The 21615-nt window shown below is 34.2% G+C and overlaps 1 protein-coding gene across 2 annotated transcripts in view; it reads left to right on the forward strand.

Moving 5' to 3' along the window:
* Positions 1 to 21615, forward strand: part of Myo81F (unconventional myosin 81F) — a 298353-nt gene that overhangs the window by 259872 nt on the left and 16866 nt on the right. For both annotated transcript variants that reach the window (XM_035376215.2, XM_085806755.1), the window contains 4 exons: positions 18904 to 19106; positions 19232 to 19363; positions 19885 to 20051; positions 21383 to 21541. In XM_035376215.2, the coding sequence (XP_035232106.1) occupies positions 18904 to 19106; positions 19232 to 19363; positions 19885 to 20051; positions 21383 to 21541 (661 nt within the window). The remainder of the gene's footprint in view (positions 1 to 18903; positions 19107 to 19231; positions 19364 to 19884; positions 20052 to 21382; positions 21542 to 21615) is intronic.

Consider the following 21615-nt stretch of genomic DNA (forward strand, 5'->3'; position numbering starts at 1 on the left):
CGATATATCGAATTGATTTATCACTACTATGGTGAAGAATTATCAATTTTCGAATGCTGTTTGTAATTTCTTTACGACTGTGACCCATTTTTCAATAATAAATAAAATATTATGAAGTAAACAAGAAAAAATTAAAGCAAAAGATTTTTTAAATTCCACCACAATGCAAAAATTAAAAAAAGCGGCAAACAATAATTTTAATTTTGATTTTGTCCAAAAATATTTCAGTGTACGAAGACTTTTGTGAGATAAAATGTTTGTCATTTTTTTATTATTAATTTCTTAAAAAAAGTTTCGCTATATTTAAAAAATATTTAAAGTAATTTTGTTACGAATAAATTATATATCTTATTATTAAAATCTCATTCAGAAAGTTTGCTTTTAATTAATGGATGGATCCCTATTTCAATGAAAATCATAAATGTATGAACACTTTTGGGAGCCACTGTATATATAATTTACCCTTTTATAGATGTTATATTGTAGGAACTTTGATTCTGAAGGTGGATGTTGATCCGTGACAAAGAGCAAACATGGCAGCTGAGAGAGATTAAATATTCCTTTTTTATTTTAATTGATATTTGTGGTCACATTTCACTTGGCATTCTAATCATGCTTGATTCAAAACATTTACATTTGATAGCTTGGTGTACCAAAAAAGCAGCAGTCTACCCAGGATGAGCTGCAGAAAGCTAGGGCTTAGTTATCCAATATGAAAACTTATTAAGACAAAGAGTTTGGTTCTCCATATTAGCTATGTCATCATCTTTATGTAAAAGTCATATGATATGATTAATATAGAAATGATGCAGTCTTGAGAAGTAATTACTAATTTTAGAATAGAGAAGGAAAATACCCAAATTGAAATGAATAATTAAAGGACTAGTGCTAATTTAAATTATAGGTTTGATTTACCTATTTTTCTTATGTATACTGTATATATGATAAAAATATGTAAAGCAAACTTTTAATTTTAATCAGCAGTAGACCTTTTTATTCTTTATTTTAACCCATTAACTGCCAAAACTACAAGGAATGTTTTTTTCTCATGAAAATAATAAATATTAAATTAAGCATTTATAACATAAATTTACATTGAAAATAAAAAAAATGCTCTTACTTGTGGAAAAAGCGAGTGTTGCATTGGCGCAACATCAGCGGAATAAGACTACGGATGTTTAGTGAGTAGAATTGTACTTGTGTGATGTTTCTTTTGAGTGGAGCTCAGGATTACTTTTTAGCGTTATAACGTTTTATAAATCTACAAATCACTTTACTTGTAATTAATTTAATATTAAAATATACATTGTATTTCTTTTACAAATACAGATTATTTCATTTGAAAGATTCAAGCATGAAAAGCTTGATTACGATCATGATGTAAAGCTACATTACATACCTTGCATCTGGAAACAGTCTGGCTATGGTACTCTTTACAACAAAGTCTTTTGTTATCAGCGGACTTTACGATAAAATGTCTACCATCTCCATGCAGTGGTTTTTGAATGCTGAATTTACTAGGTCTTCCTGTTGCTGATCTATTTCTGGCTAATTCTACACTCTCAATAGGAGTTTGCAAAAGAAATAATGCATTCTTGTGTCTGAAATCTAAAAGAGACTTTGTATTTCCAGTAGTAAAAAGTGGTGATACTTAGTAAGTTTAGATACAGTCTCACATCATTTAATTTATCAGTATTGTCAATTTGACTATTGTCAAATGCAAATTCTGCTTCATGTTCCTGTACTGCAAACATGATATCAATTCTCGTACAACAGGAACAGAAATGTCCTTATCAAAAGACCAATACATTTTTTGAGGTAAAAAACAATATCCTGTAAGCAATAATATTCCAATAAATCTTCTCGTATAGTCTTCAGATGCAATAAATTCTGGGCTTTTTTTTTTTTTTTTTTTTTTTTTTTTTTTTTTTTTTTTTTTTGCTGACCGTATATATTTGTCTGTTCAATGAGAAGAGAGTAAATGTCTAAACCAAAAGGAAAATCGAAAATCTGTGCACTAGTTTTACCTTGTGTTTTGTCTTTTATAATATCTCTTCTATCTCTTTCTTCATGTTCTTTCTGAGACATAACTAACAATTGCTTTTTTATCCACTTCAAGATTTCAGTCTTCTGCTTTTTAAACTTTTTAGTATGATTATAACTGCTTTTAGAAGGCTGAAACTTACTTCTTCTGTGAATTTCAACTTCCCCAGCAGTATCATTTGGTAAAATATCATTATCATTATTTAAAACATTGCCATTCCTTTCTCCTTCGTCACTAGCCTCTGCAATTTCTGGGGGAACAACAACAATATCAGTTTCATTCTAGTCATTATTAACATTAGCATCATCTGTTTCTTCATCAAAAAATCTTTGAAGGGCTTCTTCTAATGTAAGATACCTCGTTCTAGGCATTTTTAAACAACCAGAACATCCTAATTCAGAAGTCAAACAACAAAAATCAGCGTTATATTTACCAAATTTTCACAGGACTAGTTTCGATGGTTTTACCGAACCACCACCTTCAGCTGCAAAACCGCAAATGAACCAGATAAGAAATAATGATTAGATAAGATAAGAAAGCCTGGACAAGAATAAGCAAGTGGCGCCATCTGTTGGTGAAACCAGAACTAAAACATAATTTCTTTAAAGGCCGAAGGCAAATTTGGATTGGAATTAGGATCGTTAACTAGAACAGAAAGATTTTTATGAATGTGAAATGCCTCTAGAAAATCCAGTTCTCCAATGGAAGATGTTTTTTGAATAATTTTGGCAGCAGAAAAACTGAAAGTGTGGTTTTCGGACCAACAATGTTGAGCAACAGAAGACTTCTGTGTTTCCTTTATTCTAACATATGCCTCATGTTCCTTGACGCGAAATTTTAAGGCTCTCTTAGTTTGGCCAATGTAAATTAAACCACACTGGCAAGGAATCCTATAAATACCCCAGGAATTCATATCCGGAATGGGGTCCTTGAGTATGGAACTCGGAATTTTATTGATGGGAGAATAAACAACCCGAAAGTTAAATTTCTGCAAAATATGTGCAACTTTATAGCTAATTGATGGAAAGAAGGGAATGACAACAGAATTTTTATAATCTCCTAAAACAAGAGTGTGCCTTTTAGTGTGTTGAGATGAGAATTTTTTAACTGCTTGATTAATAATGTTGGGTGGAAAGCCCCAGTCAATAGCTATTGCTTTTAAATAATTTAGTTCTTCATCAAGGGCTAGTTTGGAGGAGCAAACTTGAAGAGCACGGAAAACATAGGAATAAAATGAAGCTAACTTTTGTTTAGTCGGATGACATGATTTAAAGTGTGGTGGAAGGCAAACCGATGAAGGTTTACGGTAAACCGTAGTACTGAAGTTGGATGTGTTACGTGTGACCAGAATGTCGAGAAACGGAAGAGAATTGCAAGTCTCAAGTTCAAAAGTGAACTGAATAGCAGGATCAATAGAATTCATTGTTGAAAGAACTTTATTTAAATCATCTTTATTACCTTCAAACAGAGTAAAAGTATCGTCTATGTAGCGGAACCATGCCGGGAAGTTTAAAGTTTCAAACAATTTTGATTCATAATAATGCATGTAGATATCAGCCAGGATGGGACTGAGGGGGCTTCCCATGGCTAATCCCTCAGTTTGCTTGTAATATTTATTTTGGAAAACAAAATGTGTTTGTTTCAAACAGAGTTGAGTGAGAGAAATGAGCTCATAAATTTCGATGCAAGAGAAATGAAATTCGCGAAGTCTGGTTTCTAGACATCTTAATGCACCCTCCACTGGGACATTGGTGAATAATGATTTTACATCAAAAGAAACCATGAGTAAATTACTAGGAGAAATGTTTTTAACTTTTTTTACAAACTCTATTGAATTTTTTATGGTGTAAATGTTATTGTCTAATAGAGTTGAAAATCTAGAAACTAAATATTTAGCTAATGGATACGAGGCAGTACCTAAATTTGATACAATAGGGCGGAAAGAATACCACTTTTATGAATTTTGGGAAGAGCATATAATCTGGCACAATTCGCAACAGATGGGATAAGTGAATGTTTTAAGTTGCCTGAAATGATTTGCGAAGATTTGATCGCAGTTTTTATTTTTGACAAGTCCGAAGGTGAAGGATCTTTAGGGATCGGATTATATGGTCCTTCGTTTAAGAGTTTAGTGACACCATCGATGTAAGTGTTCCTATCCATGACGACTATCTGGCCACCTTTGTCGGCCTTTGAAATAATAATATCCGGGTTAGAATGAATTTCACGCAATGTAGCTCTTTCTCTCGCAGTTAGATTTGGTTTCAAAGGTTTATTATTGAATTTCACATTATGAGCGATAAGATGCCTAATCATTTCTTTCTGTGAATCTGAAACTTTACTGAACTTGAAAGCTTTTTCGATAGGAGCCAAAATCTTTGGAATCGAGGGTTTACAGGATTGTGAGAAGTTAAAATTATATTTTAGAATTCTCTCTTGTTCTTCTGAAAGACTAACATTAGAAATATTAACTATTGGCTTGATGTTTACAATGGGAAGATTTTTTTGAACTACTTGAACTGGAAGATTGTAAAAGAAGTTTTTCGAATTTAACTGCAAGGGTGTTTTTATGACGGTTAACTGCATTCTCCGTTCTAGACCAAGACTTTTGTTCAAGGGCAGTGAATTTTGGACATGATTTAGCGAGTTCCAGATGAAGCTTATAGAGTTCACGTTCAATTTTGGACAATTGTTGACGTGTATCCCTTATGACGGACCGAAGTAAGGCAAGCTTGCAATTTAACAGAATTCTTGAAACGCGACTCGAAGGTTTTTGATTAGATTTGATTTGAATAAAATTTGGGATCAATTTTTTACATTTACATTTAAGTAAAAAGTCAAGATGATTCAGGAATTTTTGCCGTTTCAGGCGTAATTTAGTGAAACGATTAACGGATGAAGGCATGATAAACAATACAGAAAATCAAGCTAAATTAACTAAACAATAATAAAGCACACACAAAACAGCAGAAAAATCCCTCACTGAAATTAATAGAAAACAAAACGTTTGTAAGCAAAATGCATGAAATCAGACAAGCAAAGCACAATATCCAAATATACAAAATATAAACATAACTTGAAAATTGCAAAAAAGTACTTACCGAAACTCATGCAATCACAAAATGGCGGCCACACCACGTGCAAAAAAGAAAGCAAAAAATAAGCCTGTTTGGGGCTTCTATAATTAAGACACAATAACACGCCGAATAAATACTAATTCAGAAGTCAAACAACAAAAATCAGCGTTATATTTACCAAATTTTCACAGGACTAGTTTCGATGGTTTTACGGAACCACCGTCTTCAGCTGCAAAACCGCAAATAAACCAGATAGGAAATAATGATTAGATAAGATAAGAAAGCCTGGACAAGAATAAGCAAGTGGCGCCATCTGTTGGTGAAACCAGAACTAAAACATAATTTCTTTAAAGGCCGAAGGCAAATTTGGATTGGAATTAGGATCGTTAACTAGAACAGAAAGATTTTTATGAATGTGAAATGCCTCTAGAAAATCCAGTTCTCCAATGGAAGATGTTTTTTGAATAATTTTGGCAGCAGAAAAACTGAAAGTGTGGTTTTCGGACCAACAATGTTGAGCAACAGAAGACTTCTGTGTTTCCTTTTTTCTAACATATGCCTCATGTTCCTTGACGCGAAATTTTAAGGCTCTCTTAGTTTGGCCAATGTAAATTAAACCACACTGGCAAGGAATCCTATAAATACCCCAAGAATTCATATCCGGAATGGGGTCCTTGAGTATGGAACTCGGAATTTTATTGATGGGAGAATAAACAACCCGAAAGTTAAATTTCTGCAAAATATGTGCAACTTTATAGCTAATTGATGGAAAGAAGGGAATGACAACAGAATTTTTATAATCTCCTAAAACAAGAGTGTGCCTTTTAGTGTGTTGAGATGAGAATTTTTTAACTGCTTGATTATATGCTTGATTATATTCCACCCAACATTATATGTTGGGTGGAAAGCCCCTGTCAATAGCTATTGCTTTTAAATAATTTAGTTCTTCATCAAGGGCTAGTTTGGAGGAGCAAACTTGAAGAGCACGGAAAACATAGGAATAAAATGAAGCTAACTTTTGTTTAGTCGGATGACATGATTTAAAGTGTGGTGGAAGGCAAACCGATGAAGGTTTACGGTAAACCGTAGTACTGAAGTTGGATGTGTTACGTGTGACCAGAATGTCGAGAAACGGAAGAGAATTGCAAGTCTCAAGTTCAAAAGTGAACTGAATAGCAGGATCAATAGAATTCATTGTTAAAAGAACTTTATTTAAATCATCTTTATTACCTTCAAACAGAGTAAAAGTATCGTCTACGTAGCGGAACCATGCCGGGAAGTTTAAAGTTTCAAACAATTTTGATTCATAATAATGCATGTAGATATCAGCCAGGATGGGACTGAGGGGGCTTCCCATGGCTAATCCCTCAGTTTGCTTGTAATATTTATTTTGGAAAACAAAATGTGTTTGTTTCAAACAGAGTTGAGTGAGAGAAATGAGCTCATCAATTTCGATGCAAGAGAAATGAAATTCGCGAAGTCTGGTTTCTAGACATCTTAATGCACCCTCCACTGGGACATTGGTGAATAATGATTTTACATCAAAAGAAACCATGAGTAAATTACTAGGAGAAATGTTTTTAACTTTTTTTACAAACTCTATTGAATTTTTTATGGTGTAAATGTTATTGTCTAATAGAGTTGAAAATCTAGAAACTAAATATTTAGCTAATGGATACGAGGCAGTACCTAAATTTGATACAATAGGGCGGAAAGAATACCACTTTTATGAATTTTGGGAAGAGCATATAATCTGGCACAATTCGCAACAGATGGGATAAGTGAATGTTTTAAGTTGCCTGAAATGATTTGCGAAGATTTGATCGCAGTTTTTATTTTTGACAAGTCCGAAGGTGAAGGATCTTTAGGGATCGGATTATATGGTCCTTCGTTTAAGAGTTTAGTGACACCATCGATGTAAGTGTTCCTATCCATGACGACTATCTGGCCACCTTTGTCGGCCTTTGAAATAATAATATCCGGGTTAGAATGAATTTCACGCAATGTAGCTCTTTCTCTCGCAGTTAGATTTGGTTTCAAAGGTTTATTATTGAATTTCACATTATGAGCGATAAGATGCCTAATCATTTCTTTCTGTGAATCTGAAACTTTACTGAACTTGAAAGCTTTTTCGATAGGAGCCAAAATCTTTGGAATCGAGGGTTTACAGGATTGTGAGAAGTTAAAATTATATTTTAGAATTCTCTCTTGTTCTTCTGAAAGACTAACATTAGAAATATTAACTATTGGCTTGATGTTTACAATGGGAAGATTTTTTTGAACTACTTGAACTGGAAGATTGTAAAAGAAGTTTTTCGAATTTAACTGCAAGGGTGTTTTTATGACGGTTAACTGCATTCTCCGTTCTAGACCAAGACTTTTGTTCAAGGGCAGTGAATTTTGGACATGATTTAGCGAGTTCCAGATGAAGCTTATAGAGTTCACGTTCAATTTTGGACAATTGTTGACGTGTATCCCTTATGACGGACCGAAGTAAGGCAAGCTTGCAATTTAACAGAATTCTTGAAACGCGACTCGAAGGTTTTTGATTAGATTTGATTTGAATAAAATTTGGGATCAATTTTTTACATTTACATTTAAGTAAAAAGTCAAGATGATTCAGGAATTTTTGCCGTTTCAGGCGTAATTTAGTGAAACGATTAACGGATGAAGGCATGATAAACAATACAGAAAATCAAGCTAAATTAACTAAACAATAATAAAGCACACACAAAACAGCAGAAAAATCCCTCACTGAAATTAATAGAAAACAAAACGTTTGTAAGCAAAATGCATGAAATCAGACAAGCAAAGCACAATATCCAAATATACAAAATATAAACATAACTTGAAAATTGCAAAAAAGTACTTACCGAAACTCATGCAATCACAAAATGGCGGCCACACCACGTGCAAAAAAGAAAGCAAAAAATAAGCCTGTTTGGGGCTTCTATAATTAAGACACAATAACACGCCGAATAAATACTAATTCAGAAGTCAAACAACAAAAATCAGCGTTATATTTACCAAATTTTCACAGGACTAGTTTCGATGGTTTTACGGAACCACCGTCTTCAGCTGCAAAACCGCAAATAAACCAGATAGGAAATAATGATTAGATAAGATAAGAAAGCCTGGACAAGAATAAGCAAGTGGCGCCATCTGTTGGTGAAACCAGAACTAAAACATAATTTCTTTAAAGGCCGAAGGCAAATTTGGATTGGAATTAGGATCGTTAACTAGAACAGAAAGATTTTTATGAATGTGAAATGCCTCTAGAAAATCCAGTTCTCCAATGGAAGATGTTTTTTGAATAATTTTGGCAGCAGAAAAACTGAAAGTGTGGTTTTCGGACCAACAATGTTGAGCAACAGAAGACTTCTGTGTTTCCTTTTTTCTAACATATGCCTCATGTTCCTTGACGCGAAATTTTAAGGCTCTCTTAGTTTGGCCAATGTAAATTAAACCACACTGGCAAGGAATCCTATAAATACCCCAAGAATTCATATCCGGAATGGGGTCCTTGAGTATGGAACTCGGAATTTTATTGATGGGAGAATAAACAACCCGAAAGTTAAATTTCTGCAAAATATGTGCAACTTTATAGCTAATTGATGGAAAGAAGGGAATGACAACAGAATTTTTATAATCTCCTAAAACAAGAGTGTGCCTTTTAGTGTGTTGAGATGAGAATTTTTTAACTGCTTGATTATATGCTTGATTATATTCCACCCAACATTATATGTTGGGTGGAAAGCCCCTGTCAATAGCTATTGCTTTTAAATAATTTAGTTCTTCATCAAGGGCTAGTTTGGAGGAGCAAACTTGAAGAGCACGGAAAACATAGGAATAAAATGAAGCTAACTTTTGTTTAGTCGGATGACATGATTTAAAGTGTGGTGGAAGGCAAACCGATGAAGGTTTACGGTAAACCGTAGTACTGAAGTTGGATGTGTTACGTGTGACCAGAATGTCGAGAAACGGAAGAGAATTGCAAGTCTCAAGTTCAAAAGTGAACTGAATAGCAGGATCAATAGAATTCATTGTTAAAAGAACTTTATTTAAATCATCTTTATTACCTTCAAACAGAGTAAAAGTATCGTCTACGTAGCGGAACCATGCCGGGAAGTTTAAAGTTTCAAACAATTTTGATTCATAATAATGCATGTAGATATCAGCCAGGATGGGACTGAGGGGGCTTCCCATGGCTAATCCCTCAGTTTGCTTGTAATATTTATTTTGGAAAACAAAATGTGTTTGTTTCAAACAGAGTTGAGTGAGAGAAATGAGCTCATCAATTTCGATGCAAGAGAAATGAAATTCGCGAAGTCTGGTTTCTAGACATCTTAATGCACCCTCCACTGGGACATTGGTGAATAATGATTTTACATCAAAAGAAACCATGAGTAAATTACTAGGAGAAATGTTTTTAACTTTTTTTACAAACTCTATTGAATTTTTTATGGTGTAAATGTTATTGTCTAATAGAGTTGAAAATCTAGAAACTAAATATTTAGCTAATGGATACGAGGCAGTACCTAAATTTGATACAATAGGGCGGAAAGAATACCACTTTTATGAATTTTGGGAAGAGCATATAATCTGGCACAATTCGCAACAGATGGGATAAGTGAATGTTTTAAGTTGCCTGAAATGATTTGCGAAGATTTGATCGCAGTTTTTATTTTTGACAAGTCCGAAGGTGAAGGATCTTTAGGGATCGGATTATATGGTCCTTCGTTTAAGAGTTTAGTGACACCATCGATGTAAGTGTTCCTATCCATGACGACTATCTGGCCACCTTTGTCGGCCTTTGAAATAATAATATCCGGGTTAGAATGAATTTCACGCAATGTAGCTCTTTCTCTCGCAGTTAGATTTGGTTTCAAAGGTTTATTATTGAATTTCACATTATGAGCGATAAGATGCCTAATCATTTCTTTCTGTGAATCTGAAACTTTACTGAACTTGAAAGCTTTTTCGATAGGAGCCAAAATCTTTGGAATCGAGGGTTTACAGGATTGTGAGAAGTTAAAATTATATTTTAGAATTCTCTCTTGTTCTTCTGAAAGACTAACATTAGAAATATTAACTATTGGCTTGATGTTTACAATGGGAAGATTTTTTTGAACTACTTGAACTGGAAGATTGTAAAAGAAGTTTTTCGAATTTAACTGCAAGGGTGTTTTTATGACGGTTAACTGCATTCTCCGTTCTAGACCAAGACTTTTGTTCAAGGGCAGTGAATTTTGGACATGATTTAGCGAGTTCCAGATGAAGCTTATAGAGTTCACGTTCAATTTTGGACAATTGTTGACGTCTATCCCTTATGACGGACCGAAGTAAGGCAAGCTTGCAATTTAACAGAATTCTTGAAACGCGACTCGAAGGTTTTTGATTAGATTTGATTTGAATAAAATTTGGGATCAATTTTTTACATTTACATTTAAGTAAAAAGTCAAGATGATTCAGGAATTTTTGCCGTTTCAGGCGTAATTTAGTGAAACGATTAACGGATGAAGGCATGATAAACAATACAGAAAATCAAGCTAAATTAACTAAACAATAATAAAGCACACACAAAACAGCAGAAAAATCCCTCACTGAAATTAATAGAAAACAAAACGTTTGTAAGCAAAATGCATGAAATCAGACAAGCAAAGCACAATATCCAAATATACAAAATATAAACATAACTTGAAAATTGCAAAAAAGTACTTACCGAAACTCATGCAATCACAAAATGGCGGCCACACCACGTGCAAAAAAGAAAGCAAAAAATAAGCCTGTTTGGGGCTTCTATAATTAAGACACAATAACACGCCGAATAAATACTAATTCAGAAGTCAAACAACAAAAATCAGCGTTATATTTACCAAATTTTCACAGGACTAGTTTCGATGGTTTTACGGAACCACCGTCTTCAGCTGCAAAACCGCAAATAAACCAGATAGGAAATAATGATTAGATAAGATAAGAAAGCCTGGACAAGAATAAGCAAGTGGCGCCATCTGTTGGTGAAACCAGAACTAAAACATAATTTCTTTAAAGGCCGAAGGCAAATTTGGATTGGAATTAGGATCGTTAACTAGAACAGAAAGATTTTTATGAATGTGAAATGCCTCTAGAAAATCCAGTTCTCCAATGGAAGATGTTTTTTGAATAATTTTGGCAGCAGAAAAACTGAAAGTGTGGTTTTCGGACCAACAATGTTGAGCAACAGAAGACTTCTGTGTTTCCTTTTTTCTAACATATGCCTCATGTTCCTTGACGCGAAATTTTAAGGCTCTCTTAGTTTGGCCAATGTAAATTAAACCACACTGGCAAGGAATCCTATAAATACCCCAAGAATTCATATCCGGAATGGGGTCCTTGAGTATGGAACTCGGAATTTTATTGATGGGAGAATAAACAACCCGAAAGTTAAATTTCTGCAAAATATGTGCAACTTTATAGCTAATTGATGGAAAGAAGGGAATGACAACAGAATTTTTATAATCTCCTAAAACAAGAGTGTGCCTTTTAGTGTGTTGAGATGAGAATTTTTTAACTGCTTGATTATATGCTTGATTATCCCCTGTCAATAGCTATTGCTTTTAAATAATTTAGTTCTTCATCAAGGGCTAGTTTGGAGGAGCAAACTTGAAGAGCACGGAAAACATAGGAATAAAATGAAGCTAACTTTTGTTTAGTCGGATGACATGATTTAAAGTGTGGTGGAAGGCAAACCGATGAAGGTTTACGGTAAACCGTAGTACTGAAGTTGGATGTGTTACGTGTGACCAGAATGTCGAGAAACGGAAGAGAATTGCAAGTCTCAAGTTCAAAAGTGAACTGAATAGCAGGATCAATAGAATTCATTGTTGAAAGAACTTTATTTAAATTATCTTTATTACCTTCAAACAGAGTAAAAGTATCGTCTACGTAGCGGAACCATGCCGGGAAGTTTAAAGTTTCAAACAATTTTGATTCATAATAATGCATGTAGATATCAGCCAGGATGGGACTGAGGGGGCTTCCCATGGCTAATCCCTCAGTTTGCTTGTAATATTTATTTTGGAAAACAAAATGTGTTTGTTTCAAACAGAGTTGAGTGAGAGAAATGAGCTCATCAATTTCGATGCAAGAGAAATGAAATTCGCGAAGTCTGGTTTCTAGACATCTTAATGCACCCTCCACTGGGACATTGGTGAATAATGATTTTACATCAAAAGAAACCATGAGTAAATTACTAGGAGAAATGTTTTTAACTTTTTTTACAAACTCTATTGAAATTTTTATGGTGTAAATGTTATTGTCTAATAGAGTTGAAAATCTAGAAACTAAATATTTAGCTAATGGATACGAGGCAGTACCTAAATTTGATACAATAGGGTGGAAAGGAATACCACTTTTATGAATTTTGGGAAGAGCATATAATCTGGCACAATTCGCAACAGATGGGATAAGTGAATGTTTTAAGTTGCCTGAAATGATTTGCGAAGATTTGATCGCAGTTTTTATTTTTGACAAGTCCGAAGGTGAAGGATCTTTAGGGATCGGATTATATGGTCCTTCGTTTAAGAGTTTAGTGACACCATCGATGTAAGTGTTCCTATCCATGACGACTATCTGGCCACCTTTGTCGGCCTTTGAAATAATAATATCCGGGTTAGAATGAATTTCACGCAATGTAGCTCTTTCTCTCGCAGTTAGATTTGGTTTCAAAGGTTTATTATTGAATTTCACATTATGAGCGATAAGATGCCTAATCATTTCTTTCTGTGAATCTGAAACTTTACTGAACTTGAAAGCTTTTTCGATAGGAGCCAAAATCTTTGGAATCGAGGGTTTACAGGATTGTGAGAAGTTAAAATTATATTTTAGAATTCTCTCTTGTTCTTCTGAAAGACTAACATTAGAAATATTAACTATTGGCTTGATGTTTACAATGGGAAGATTTTTTTGAACTACTTGAACTGGAAGATTGTAAAAGAAGTTTTTCGAATTTAACTGCAAGGGTGTTTTTATGACGGTTAACTGCATTCTCCGTTCTAGACCAAGACTTTTGTTCAAGGGCAGTGAATTTTGGACATGATTTAGCGAGTTCCAGATGAAGCTTATAGAGTTCACGTTCAATTTTGGACAATTGTTGACGTGTATCCCTTATGACGGACCGAAGTAAGGCAAGCTTGCAATTTAACAGAATTCTTGAAACGCGACTCGAAGGTTTTTGATTAGATTTGATTTGAATAAAATTTGGGATCAATTTTTTACATTTACATTTAAGTAAAAAGTCAAGATGATTCAGGAATTTTTGCCGTTTCAGGCGTAATTTAGTGAAACGATTAACGGATGAAGGCATGATAAACAATACAGAAAATCAAGCTAAATTAACTAAACAATAATAAAGCACACACAAAACAGCAGAAAAATCCCTCACTGAAATTAATAGAAAACAAAACGTTTGTAAGCAAAATGCATGAAATCAGACAAGCAAAGCACAATATCCAAATATACAAAATATAAACATAACTTGAAAATTGCAAAAAAGTACTTACCGAAACTCATGCAATCACAAAATGGCGGCCACACCACGTGCAAAAAAGAAAGCAAAAAATAAGCCTGTTTGGGGCTTCTATAATTAAGACACAATAACACGCCGAATAAATACTAATTCAGAAGTCAAACAACAAAAATCAGCGTTATATTTACCAAATTTTCACAGGACTAGTTTCGATGGTTTTACGGAACCACCGTCTTCAGCTGCAAAACCGCAAATGAACCAGATAGGAAATAATGATTAGATAAGATAAGAAAGCCTGGACAAGAATAAGCAAGTGGCGCCATCTGTTGGTGAAACCAGAACTAAAACATAATTTCTTTAAAGGCCGAAGGCAAATTTGGATTGGAATTAGGATCGTTAACTAGAACAGAAAGATTTTTATGAATGTGAAATGCCTCTAGAAAATCCAGTTCTCCAATGGAAGATGTTTTTTGAATAATTTTGGCAGCAGAAAAACTGAAAGTGTGGTTTTCGGACCAACAATGTTGAGCAACAGAAGACTTCTGTGTTTCCTTTTTTCTAACATATGCCTCATGTTCCTTGACGCGAAATTTTAAGGCTGTCTTAGTTTGGCCAATGTAAATTAAACCACACTGGCAAGGAATCCTATAAATACCCCAGGAATTCATATCCGGAATGGGGTCCTTGAGTATGGAACTCGGAATTTTATTGATGGGAGAATAAACAACCCGAAAGTTAAATTTCTGCAAAATATGTGCAACTTTATAGCTAATTGATGGAAAGAAGGGAATGACAACAGAATTTTTATAATCTCCTAAAACAAGAGTGCGCCTTTTAGTGTGTTGAGATGAGAATTTTTTAACTGCTTGATTAATAATGTTGGGTGGAAAGCCCCTGTCAATAGCTATTCCTTTTAAATAATTTAGTTCTTCATCAAGGGCTAGTTTGGAGGAGCAAACTTGAAGAGCACGGAAAACATAGGAATAAAATGAAGCTAACTTTTGTTTAGTCGGATGACATGATTTAAAGTGTGGTGGAAGGCAAACCGATGAAGGTTTACGGTAAACCGTAGTACTGAAGTTGGATGTGTTACGTGTGACCAGAATGTCGAGAAACGGAAGAGAATTGCAAGTCTCAAGTTCAAAAGTGAACTGAATAGCAGGATCAATAGAATTCATTGTTGAAAGAACTTTATTTAAATCATCTCTATTACCTTCAAACAGAGTAAAACAGGCTTATTTTTTGCTTTCTTTTTTGCACGTGGTGTGGCCGCCATTTTGTGATTGCATGAGTTTCGGTAAGTACTTTTTTGCAATTTTCAAGTTATGTTTATATTTTGTATATTTGGATATTGTGCTTTGCTTGTCTGATTTCATGCATTTTGCTTACAAACGTTTTGTTTTCTATTAATTTCAGTGAGGGATTTTTCTGCTGTTTTGTGTGTGCTTTATTATTGTTTAGTTAATTTAGCTTGATTTTCTGTATTGTTTATCATGCCTTCATCCGTTAATCGTTTCACTAAATTACGCCTGAAACGGCAAAAATTCCTGAATCATCTTGACTTTTTACTTAAATGTAAATGTAAAAAATTGATCCCAAATTTTATTCAAATCAAATCTAATCAAAAACCTTCGAGTCGCGTTTCAAGAATTCTGTTAAATTGCAAGCTTGCCTTACTTCGGTCCGTCATAAGGGATACACGTCAACAATTGTCCAAAATTGAACGTGAACTCTATAAGCTTCATCTGGAACTCGCTAAATCATGTCCAAAATTCACTGCCCTTGAACAAAAGTCTTGGTCTAGAACGGAGAATGCAGTTAACTGTCATAAAAACACCCTTGCAGTTAAATTCGAAAAACTTCTTTTACAATCTTCCAGTTCAAGTAGTTCAAAAAAATCTTCCCATTGTAAACATCAAGCCAATAGTTAATATTTCTAATGTTAGTCTTTCAGAAGAACAAGAGAGAATTCTAAAATATAATTTTAACTTCTCACAAACCTGTAAACCCTCGATTCCAAAGATTTTGGCTCCTATCGAAAAAGCTTTCAAGTTCAGTAAAGTTTCAGATTCACAGAAAGAAATGATTAGGCATCTTATCGCTCGTAATGTGAAATTCAATAATAAACCTTTGAAACCAAATCTAACTGCGAGAGAAAGAGCTACATTGCGTGGAATTCATTCTAACCCGGATATTATTATTTCAAAGGCCAACAAAGGTGGCCAGATAGTCGTCATGGATAGGAACACTTACATCGATGGTGTCACTAAACTCTTAAACGAAGGACCATATAATCCGATCCCTAAAGATCCTTCACCTTCGGACTTGTCAAAAATAAAAACTGCGATCAAATCTTCGCAAATCATTTCAGGCAACTTAAAACATTCACTTATCCCATCTGTTGCGAATTGTGCCAGATTATATGCTCTTCCCAAAATTCATAAAAGTGGTATTCCTTTCCGCCCTATTGTATCAAATTTAGGTACTGCCTCGTATCCATTAGCTAAATATTTAGTTTCTAGATTTTCAACTCTATTAGACAATAACATTTACACCATAAAAAATTCAATAGAGTTTGTAAAAAAAGTTAAAAACATTTCTCCTAGTAATTTACTCATGGTTTCTTTTGATGTAAAATCATTATTCACCAATGTCCCAGTGGAGGGTGCATTAAGATGTCTAGAAACCAGACTTCGCGAATTTCATTTCTCTTGCATCGAAATTGATGAGCTCATTTCTCTCACTCAACTCTGTTTGAAACAAACACATTTTGTTTTCCAAAATAAATATTACAAGCAAACTGAGGGATTAGCCATGGGAAGCCCCCTCAGTCCCATCCTGGCTGATATCTACATGCATTATTATGAATCAAAATTGTTTGAAACTTTAAACTTCTCGGCATGGTTCTGCTACGTAGACGATACTTTTACTCTGTTTGAAGGTAATAAAGATGATTTAAATAAAGTTCTTTCAACAATGAATTCTATTGATCCTGCTATTCAGTTCACTTTTGAACTTGAGACTTGCAATTCTCTTCCGTTTCTCGACATTCTGGTCACACGTAACACATCCAACTTCAGTACTACGGTTTACCGTAAACCTTCATCGGTTTGCCTTCCACCACACTTTAAATCATGTCATCCGACTAAACAAAAGTTAGCTTCATTTTATTCCTATGTTTTCCGTGCTCTTCAAGTTTGCTCCTCCAAACTAGCCCTTGATGAAGAACTAAATTATTTAAAAGCAATAGCTATTGACAGGGGCTTTCCACCCAACATATAATGTTGGGTGGAATATAATCAAGCATATAATCAAGCAGTTAAAAAATTCTCATCTCAACACACTAAAAGGCACACTCTTGTTTTAGGAGATTATAAAAATTCTGTTGTCATTCCCTTCTTTCCATCAATTAGCTATAAAGTTGCACATATTTTGCAGAAATTTAACTTTCGGGTTGTTTATTCTCCCATCAATAAAATTCCGAGTTCCATACTCAAGGACCCCATTCCGGATATGAATTCCTGGGGTATTTATAGGATTCCTTGCCAGTGTGGTTTAATTTACATTGGCCAAACTAAGAGAGCCTTAAAATTTCGCGTCAAGGAACATGAGGCATATGTTAGAATAAAGGAAACACAGAAGTCTTCTGTTGCTCAACATTGTTGGTCTGAAAACCACACTTTCAGTTTTTCTGCTGCCAAAATTATTCAAAAAACATCTTCCATTTGAGAACTGGATTTTCTAGAGGCATTTCACATTCATAAAAATCTTTCTGTTCTAGTTAACGATCCTAATTCCAATCCAAATTTGCCTTCGGCCTTTAAAGAAATTATGTTTTAGTTCTGGTTTCACCAACAGATGGCGCCACTTGCTTATTCTTGTCCAGGCTTTCTTATCTTATCTAATCATTATTTCCTATCTGGTTCATTTGCGGTTTTGCAGCTGAAGATGGTGGTTCGGTAAAACCATCGAAACTAGTCCTGTGAAAATTTGGCAAATATAACGCTGATTTTTGTTGTTTGACTTCTGAATTAGTATTTATTTGGCATGTTATTGTGTCTTAACCAGAACATCGAAAGGAATAAGTGAAAAAGGAGATTGACTACCCATTTCCTGCTGATGTTGCGTCAACGCAACACCTGTTTTCCCTTCCTTCCCAACACAAATATAAACATCTGACTGATGTAATGTTCTGATAAAGGATGACCTTGACTAAAAATAGATCACTCACAAAGACGGCGATTCTTTCGTTAAATGTTTTCACCAAAAATACCCGGTCGAAAATTTTGCTTAAAGTACGAGATTAATTATTGTAAATAAAATGACTGTTGAAGCCAATATTTTTTACAGAAATAATCTTCATAATATTCGCTACACAAAATCATGTGCTGGTATAAAATATCTTAGGTAATTATATTTATATACGCATTTATTTTGACCGTTGCGTCAATGCAACAGCAGCGGGTAATGGGTTAATTTGGGTACTTCCCTTTCTGTCCTGAAAATAGTAACTATTTATAACATAACAATCTAAACTGGTTCATTTCAAAATTGATCCACATCATGAGATTTTATATAACGATGTAATGCAGGCACCTCTTATTCAATCACTGAATTAGCTACCTATTAAGAACTGAAGCTTTATGGACTCTTCTACACTTTTTTCTGAATGCATCACTTTTTGTGCTTTGCTATTGCAACTTGCTAGTGCCTGCACTCTTGAAAAATACATTTCACAAGTCTCTCAGTACCAAGTGAAAAAAATTTTAAGGCACCATAGCAGGTGTTTTATTTATGTTGGATTAATCAGAAAAGGTGTATCAGTCATAAATAAAAGAGAAATAGTTGAACTTGCCCATGTCCCGCAAGCTTGTTTTTGATCTTTATGCATCTGCAATGCTACCTACTAACTCCAAGATATTATATATATTAAAACAACAGCATTATTTAAAAATAATATAAAGATATAAATTTTTTATTTATATTTATTGCTTTTAATTTGCTAGTTTGTTAAGTAATAACAGGTATTAATTTCATGGGCATTTGCCAGGGAGTGATAGACAAAAGATCTGCTTTGGATTTGCAACACATATTGGACTATGTGAATAGTATTGCCCAGATAGCATAACATAACAGACCCCAGTAAAGGAAAAACTCTGCCCTAGATGTTTCGAATATTGCATAATTAAAAAGCACTACTCTAGAATTTTTTTCCTTGTTTTTCTAAGCTGTTAACTTTTGCTGTATTTCTACAAAGACGTTGTTTCATCATTTAGATTCAATCGTGGTAAGATGGAGAAACTGAGGCAAGATTTTGGGAACATTGAGGAGAGTTACAAATCTTTCCGGCACAGTCATTGGGCTTTCAGTAAATCACCATTAACCCATAGTATCAGCATTATTCATGAACCAGAAAATGAAGACACTGCTTTGCATGTATTTTCATCAATTCTTGCTTATTCTGGATTACTTGAACAAGGTATTATTAATTTTTATTGCATTATATTTTTATATTAAATCTTTTCTGCTTTGTTTTGGTTCTTTTACTGTAATTGTGCGACATACATTTTATGCTGGTTTTTAAAGCTTCTCTTCTTAATGTAGAAGACACAGAATGGCTTGGAGAAAGGGACCATTTACAGTTAGCCCAATCAATTTTAGATAGATGTATGAAAAAAGAAGTACTTCTCAATGAATTGTTCTTGCAGCTTATAAAGCAAACTACAGATCATCCTGGTAATTTCTAATTTTAAAATTTGCTCAAGATTAAATGCATAGTTTAAAATAATATTTAAAATTCATAATAAGTTTTTCATGTAACATCAAAATTATGATATTTAATTTCAGTTTTGAAATTCATAAATTAAATTTCCCGGTATAAGTGAAGAAACTTCGCTTCTCTTTATTTTTATATATATCTTTTTGCTTCTTTTGAACTCTTAACAATTTATATCTCTTTTATCTGTAGGCTATTCTAACCTTTGTATAAGTTCTTTTTTTTTTTCCTCTGCTCAGAATTCAACTCGTTATTGATTTGTTATAGTATTACAAAGTATTTTGTTTTATTTCTGTTAATATATGTATGTATATATATCAGTTGGAAGCTGGAGTAGTTATAAAGTATAGAATCTGTTAGGTTTTTTAAGATATCAATGATTTTATCTATGATTGTTGTAGCATTTTAAAGTTATTTGATTTGTTATTTTTTGCTCTGTTTTATTGGTGATTGTATAATCTGAGAAAGTATGTGTTCTTAGATGCAAACAGCAGGGTGAATTTGAGGCACTGGCAACTGATGTCACTTGCATGCAGTGTTGCTGCTCCCACAGATAGACTTATTATAAGTTACCTTCATGCTCATCTACGTCGGTGTTCTATAGATGAGGTTACTGAAGAGGGGCAGTATGCACAGTTCTCCCTTAGGGTAAGTTGTAACAAATTGAATTTTTCCCTTAGCATTACATAACTGAAATTTATGGTAAGCATTTATTGTATTATAGCATAAAATGTATGCCATTTTATAAAGTAAAATCTCGTAATGTATTTTTTATGTGTTTTACAAGCCATTACCGATTGCAAAAAAATTTTCATCAATAAATGAGGTGAATGTGATGATGTCCAAATCTCCTGCCCGTATAACCTATCCACGAATAAGTGTTTAGACACCCATGCAAATGTCTATAGTAATCATGGTGTATCACAGGAATGGGTAATCTTTATGGAGCATTTCTAGGAAGTTGAATAACTCCAAATCAACAGTGGCCCATGGGATTCATAAGTGGAATGTGAGTAGTGATTATTGAAATGTGCACCAAGTTAGCAGACTGACAAAACTGGGAGAGAGAGAGAGAGACTGAGGAGTGCTTAGAGAGAAATTTGGAAGAACTGCACCCAACGGATGACCCACATGCTCCAGAAGTTTCAATAGCAATCTGGGAGTGTTGTTTTGATGAATACCATCCATAAGTAAGCACATCTGCTTAGTCATGCTGCCACCCATAAACATGGCAGAATATGGGTCTGGCATCTACCTGGAGAACAAACACCTCCTGCAAGAATACATTATGGCCACAGGAAAGTTTGGTGTAGATGGAATTATGGGCTGAGGCGGTTTCTGTTGATATGGACTAGGAACCTTGGTCCAAATTCATATAAAGCTAAACACTGACACCTACTGTACTGTTTTAGGTGACAGTATGTTTCCTAATTGTGGCAGTTTTACAGGTTGGACCCATGCTACTTTCAGAATGACAACTTTAAGTGTTATAACTTTAAGTCCAGCATGGATTGGTATGGTGACAATGGGGTTAAACAAATGGACTGGCCTGCCCAGACTTTAAACCTATTGAAAACCTTTGGGACAAGTTGGATTGTCAAATTAAGAGGTGCAGCAACCATCTAGTCATCCAATATCTGTAAAAGAACTTACATGTCTGCTCCAAGCCGAGTGGAAGAAAATGTTGATAGCTGTCACTCAAACACTTATGAAAAGCATGCCCCGTAGGGTTGAGGCTGTAACTGCTCTTGTGGAGCCTCCACCAGCTATTGAATATGAATAAATTTTATTTTTTTAATCTATCACCAGGTGTCCAAATACTTATTAATAGATAGTGTATACTGAATTGCTAATTAAGTTCCCTTTACATAATGTTGTATAGTGTATCACTCCACAACAATTTGTCAATGTGCATTTCGTCACTGTCTAATCTTTTATTTATTTTCCTATTTTATTAAATTAAAAATTTGATTTTATAGTGTCTCATGAGATCTTTAGAAACTCATGGTCGACGCTGGCCTCCTTCGAAACAAGAGATAGGCTGCACCATAAGCAGGAGACCCGTGCATGCTAGAATATACTTCCTAGATGGGCAGTTTCAGCCTGTTGAGTTTGACCCATGTGCCTCAATGGGAGAAGTATGTTTTGGTTTCTTATTAAATAATCAAATTCCCTCTAAAAGAAATATACAATAGTTCCTTTCAATATTTTA

This window comes from Stegodyphus dumicola, chromosome 12, assembly GCF_044657685.1.
Source record: "Stegodyphus dumicola isolate Sdum_Otavi_A_Nest chromosome 12, ASM4465768v1".
NCBI lineage: Eukaryota > Metazoa > Arthropoda > Arachnida > Araneae > Eresidae > Stegodyphus > Stegodyphus dumicola.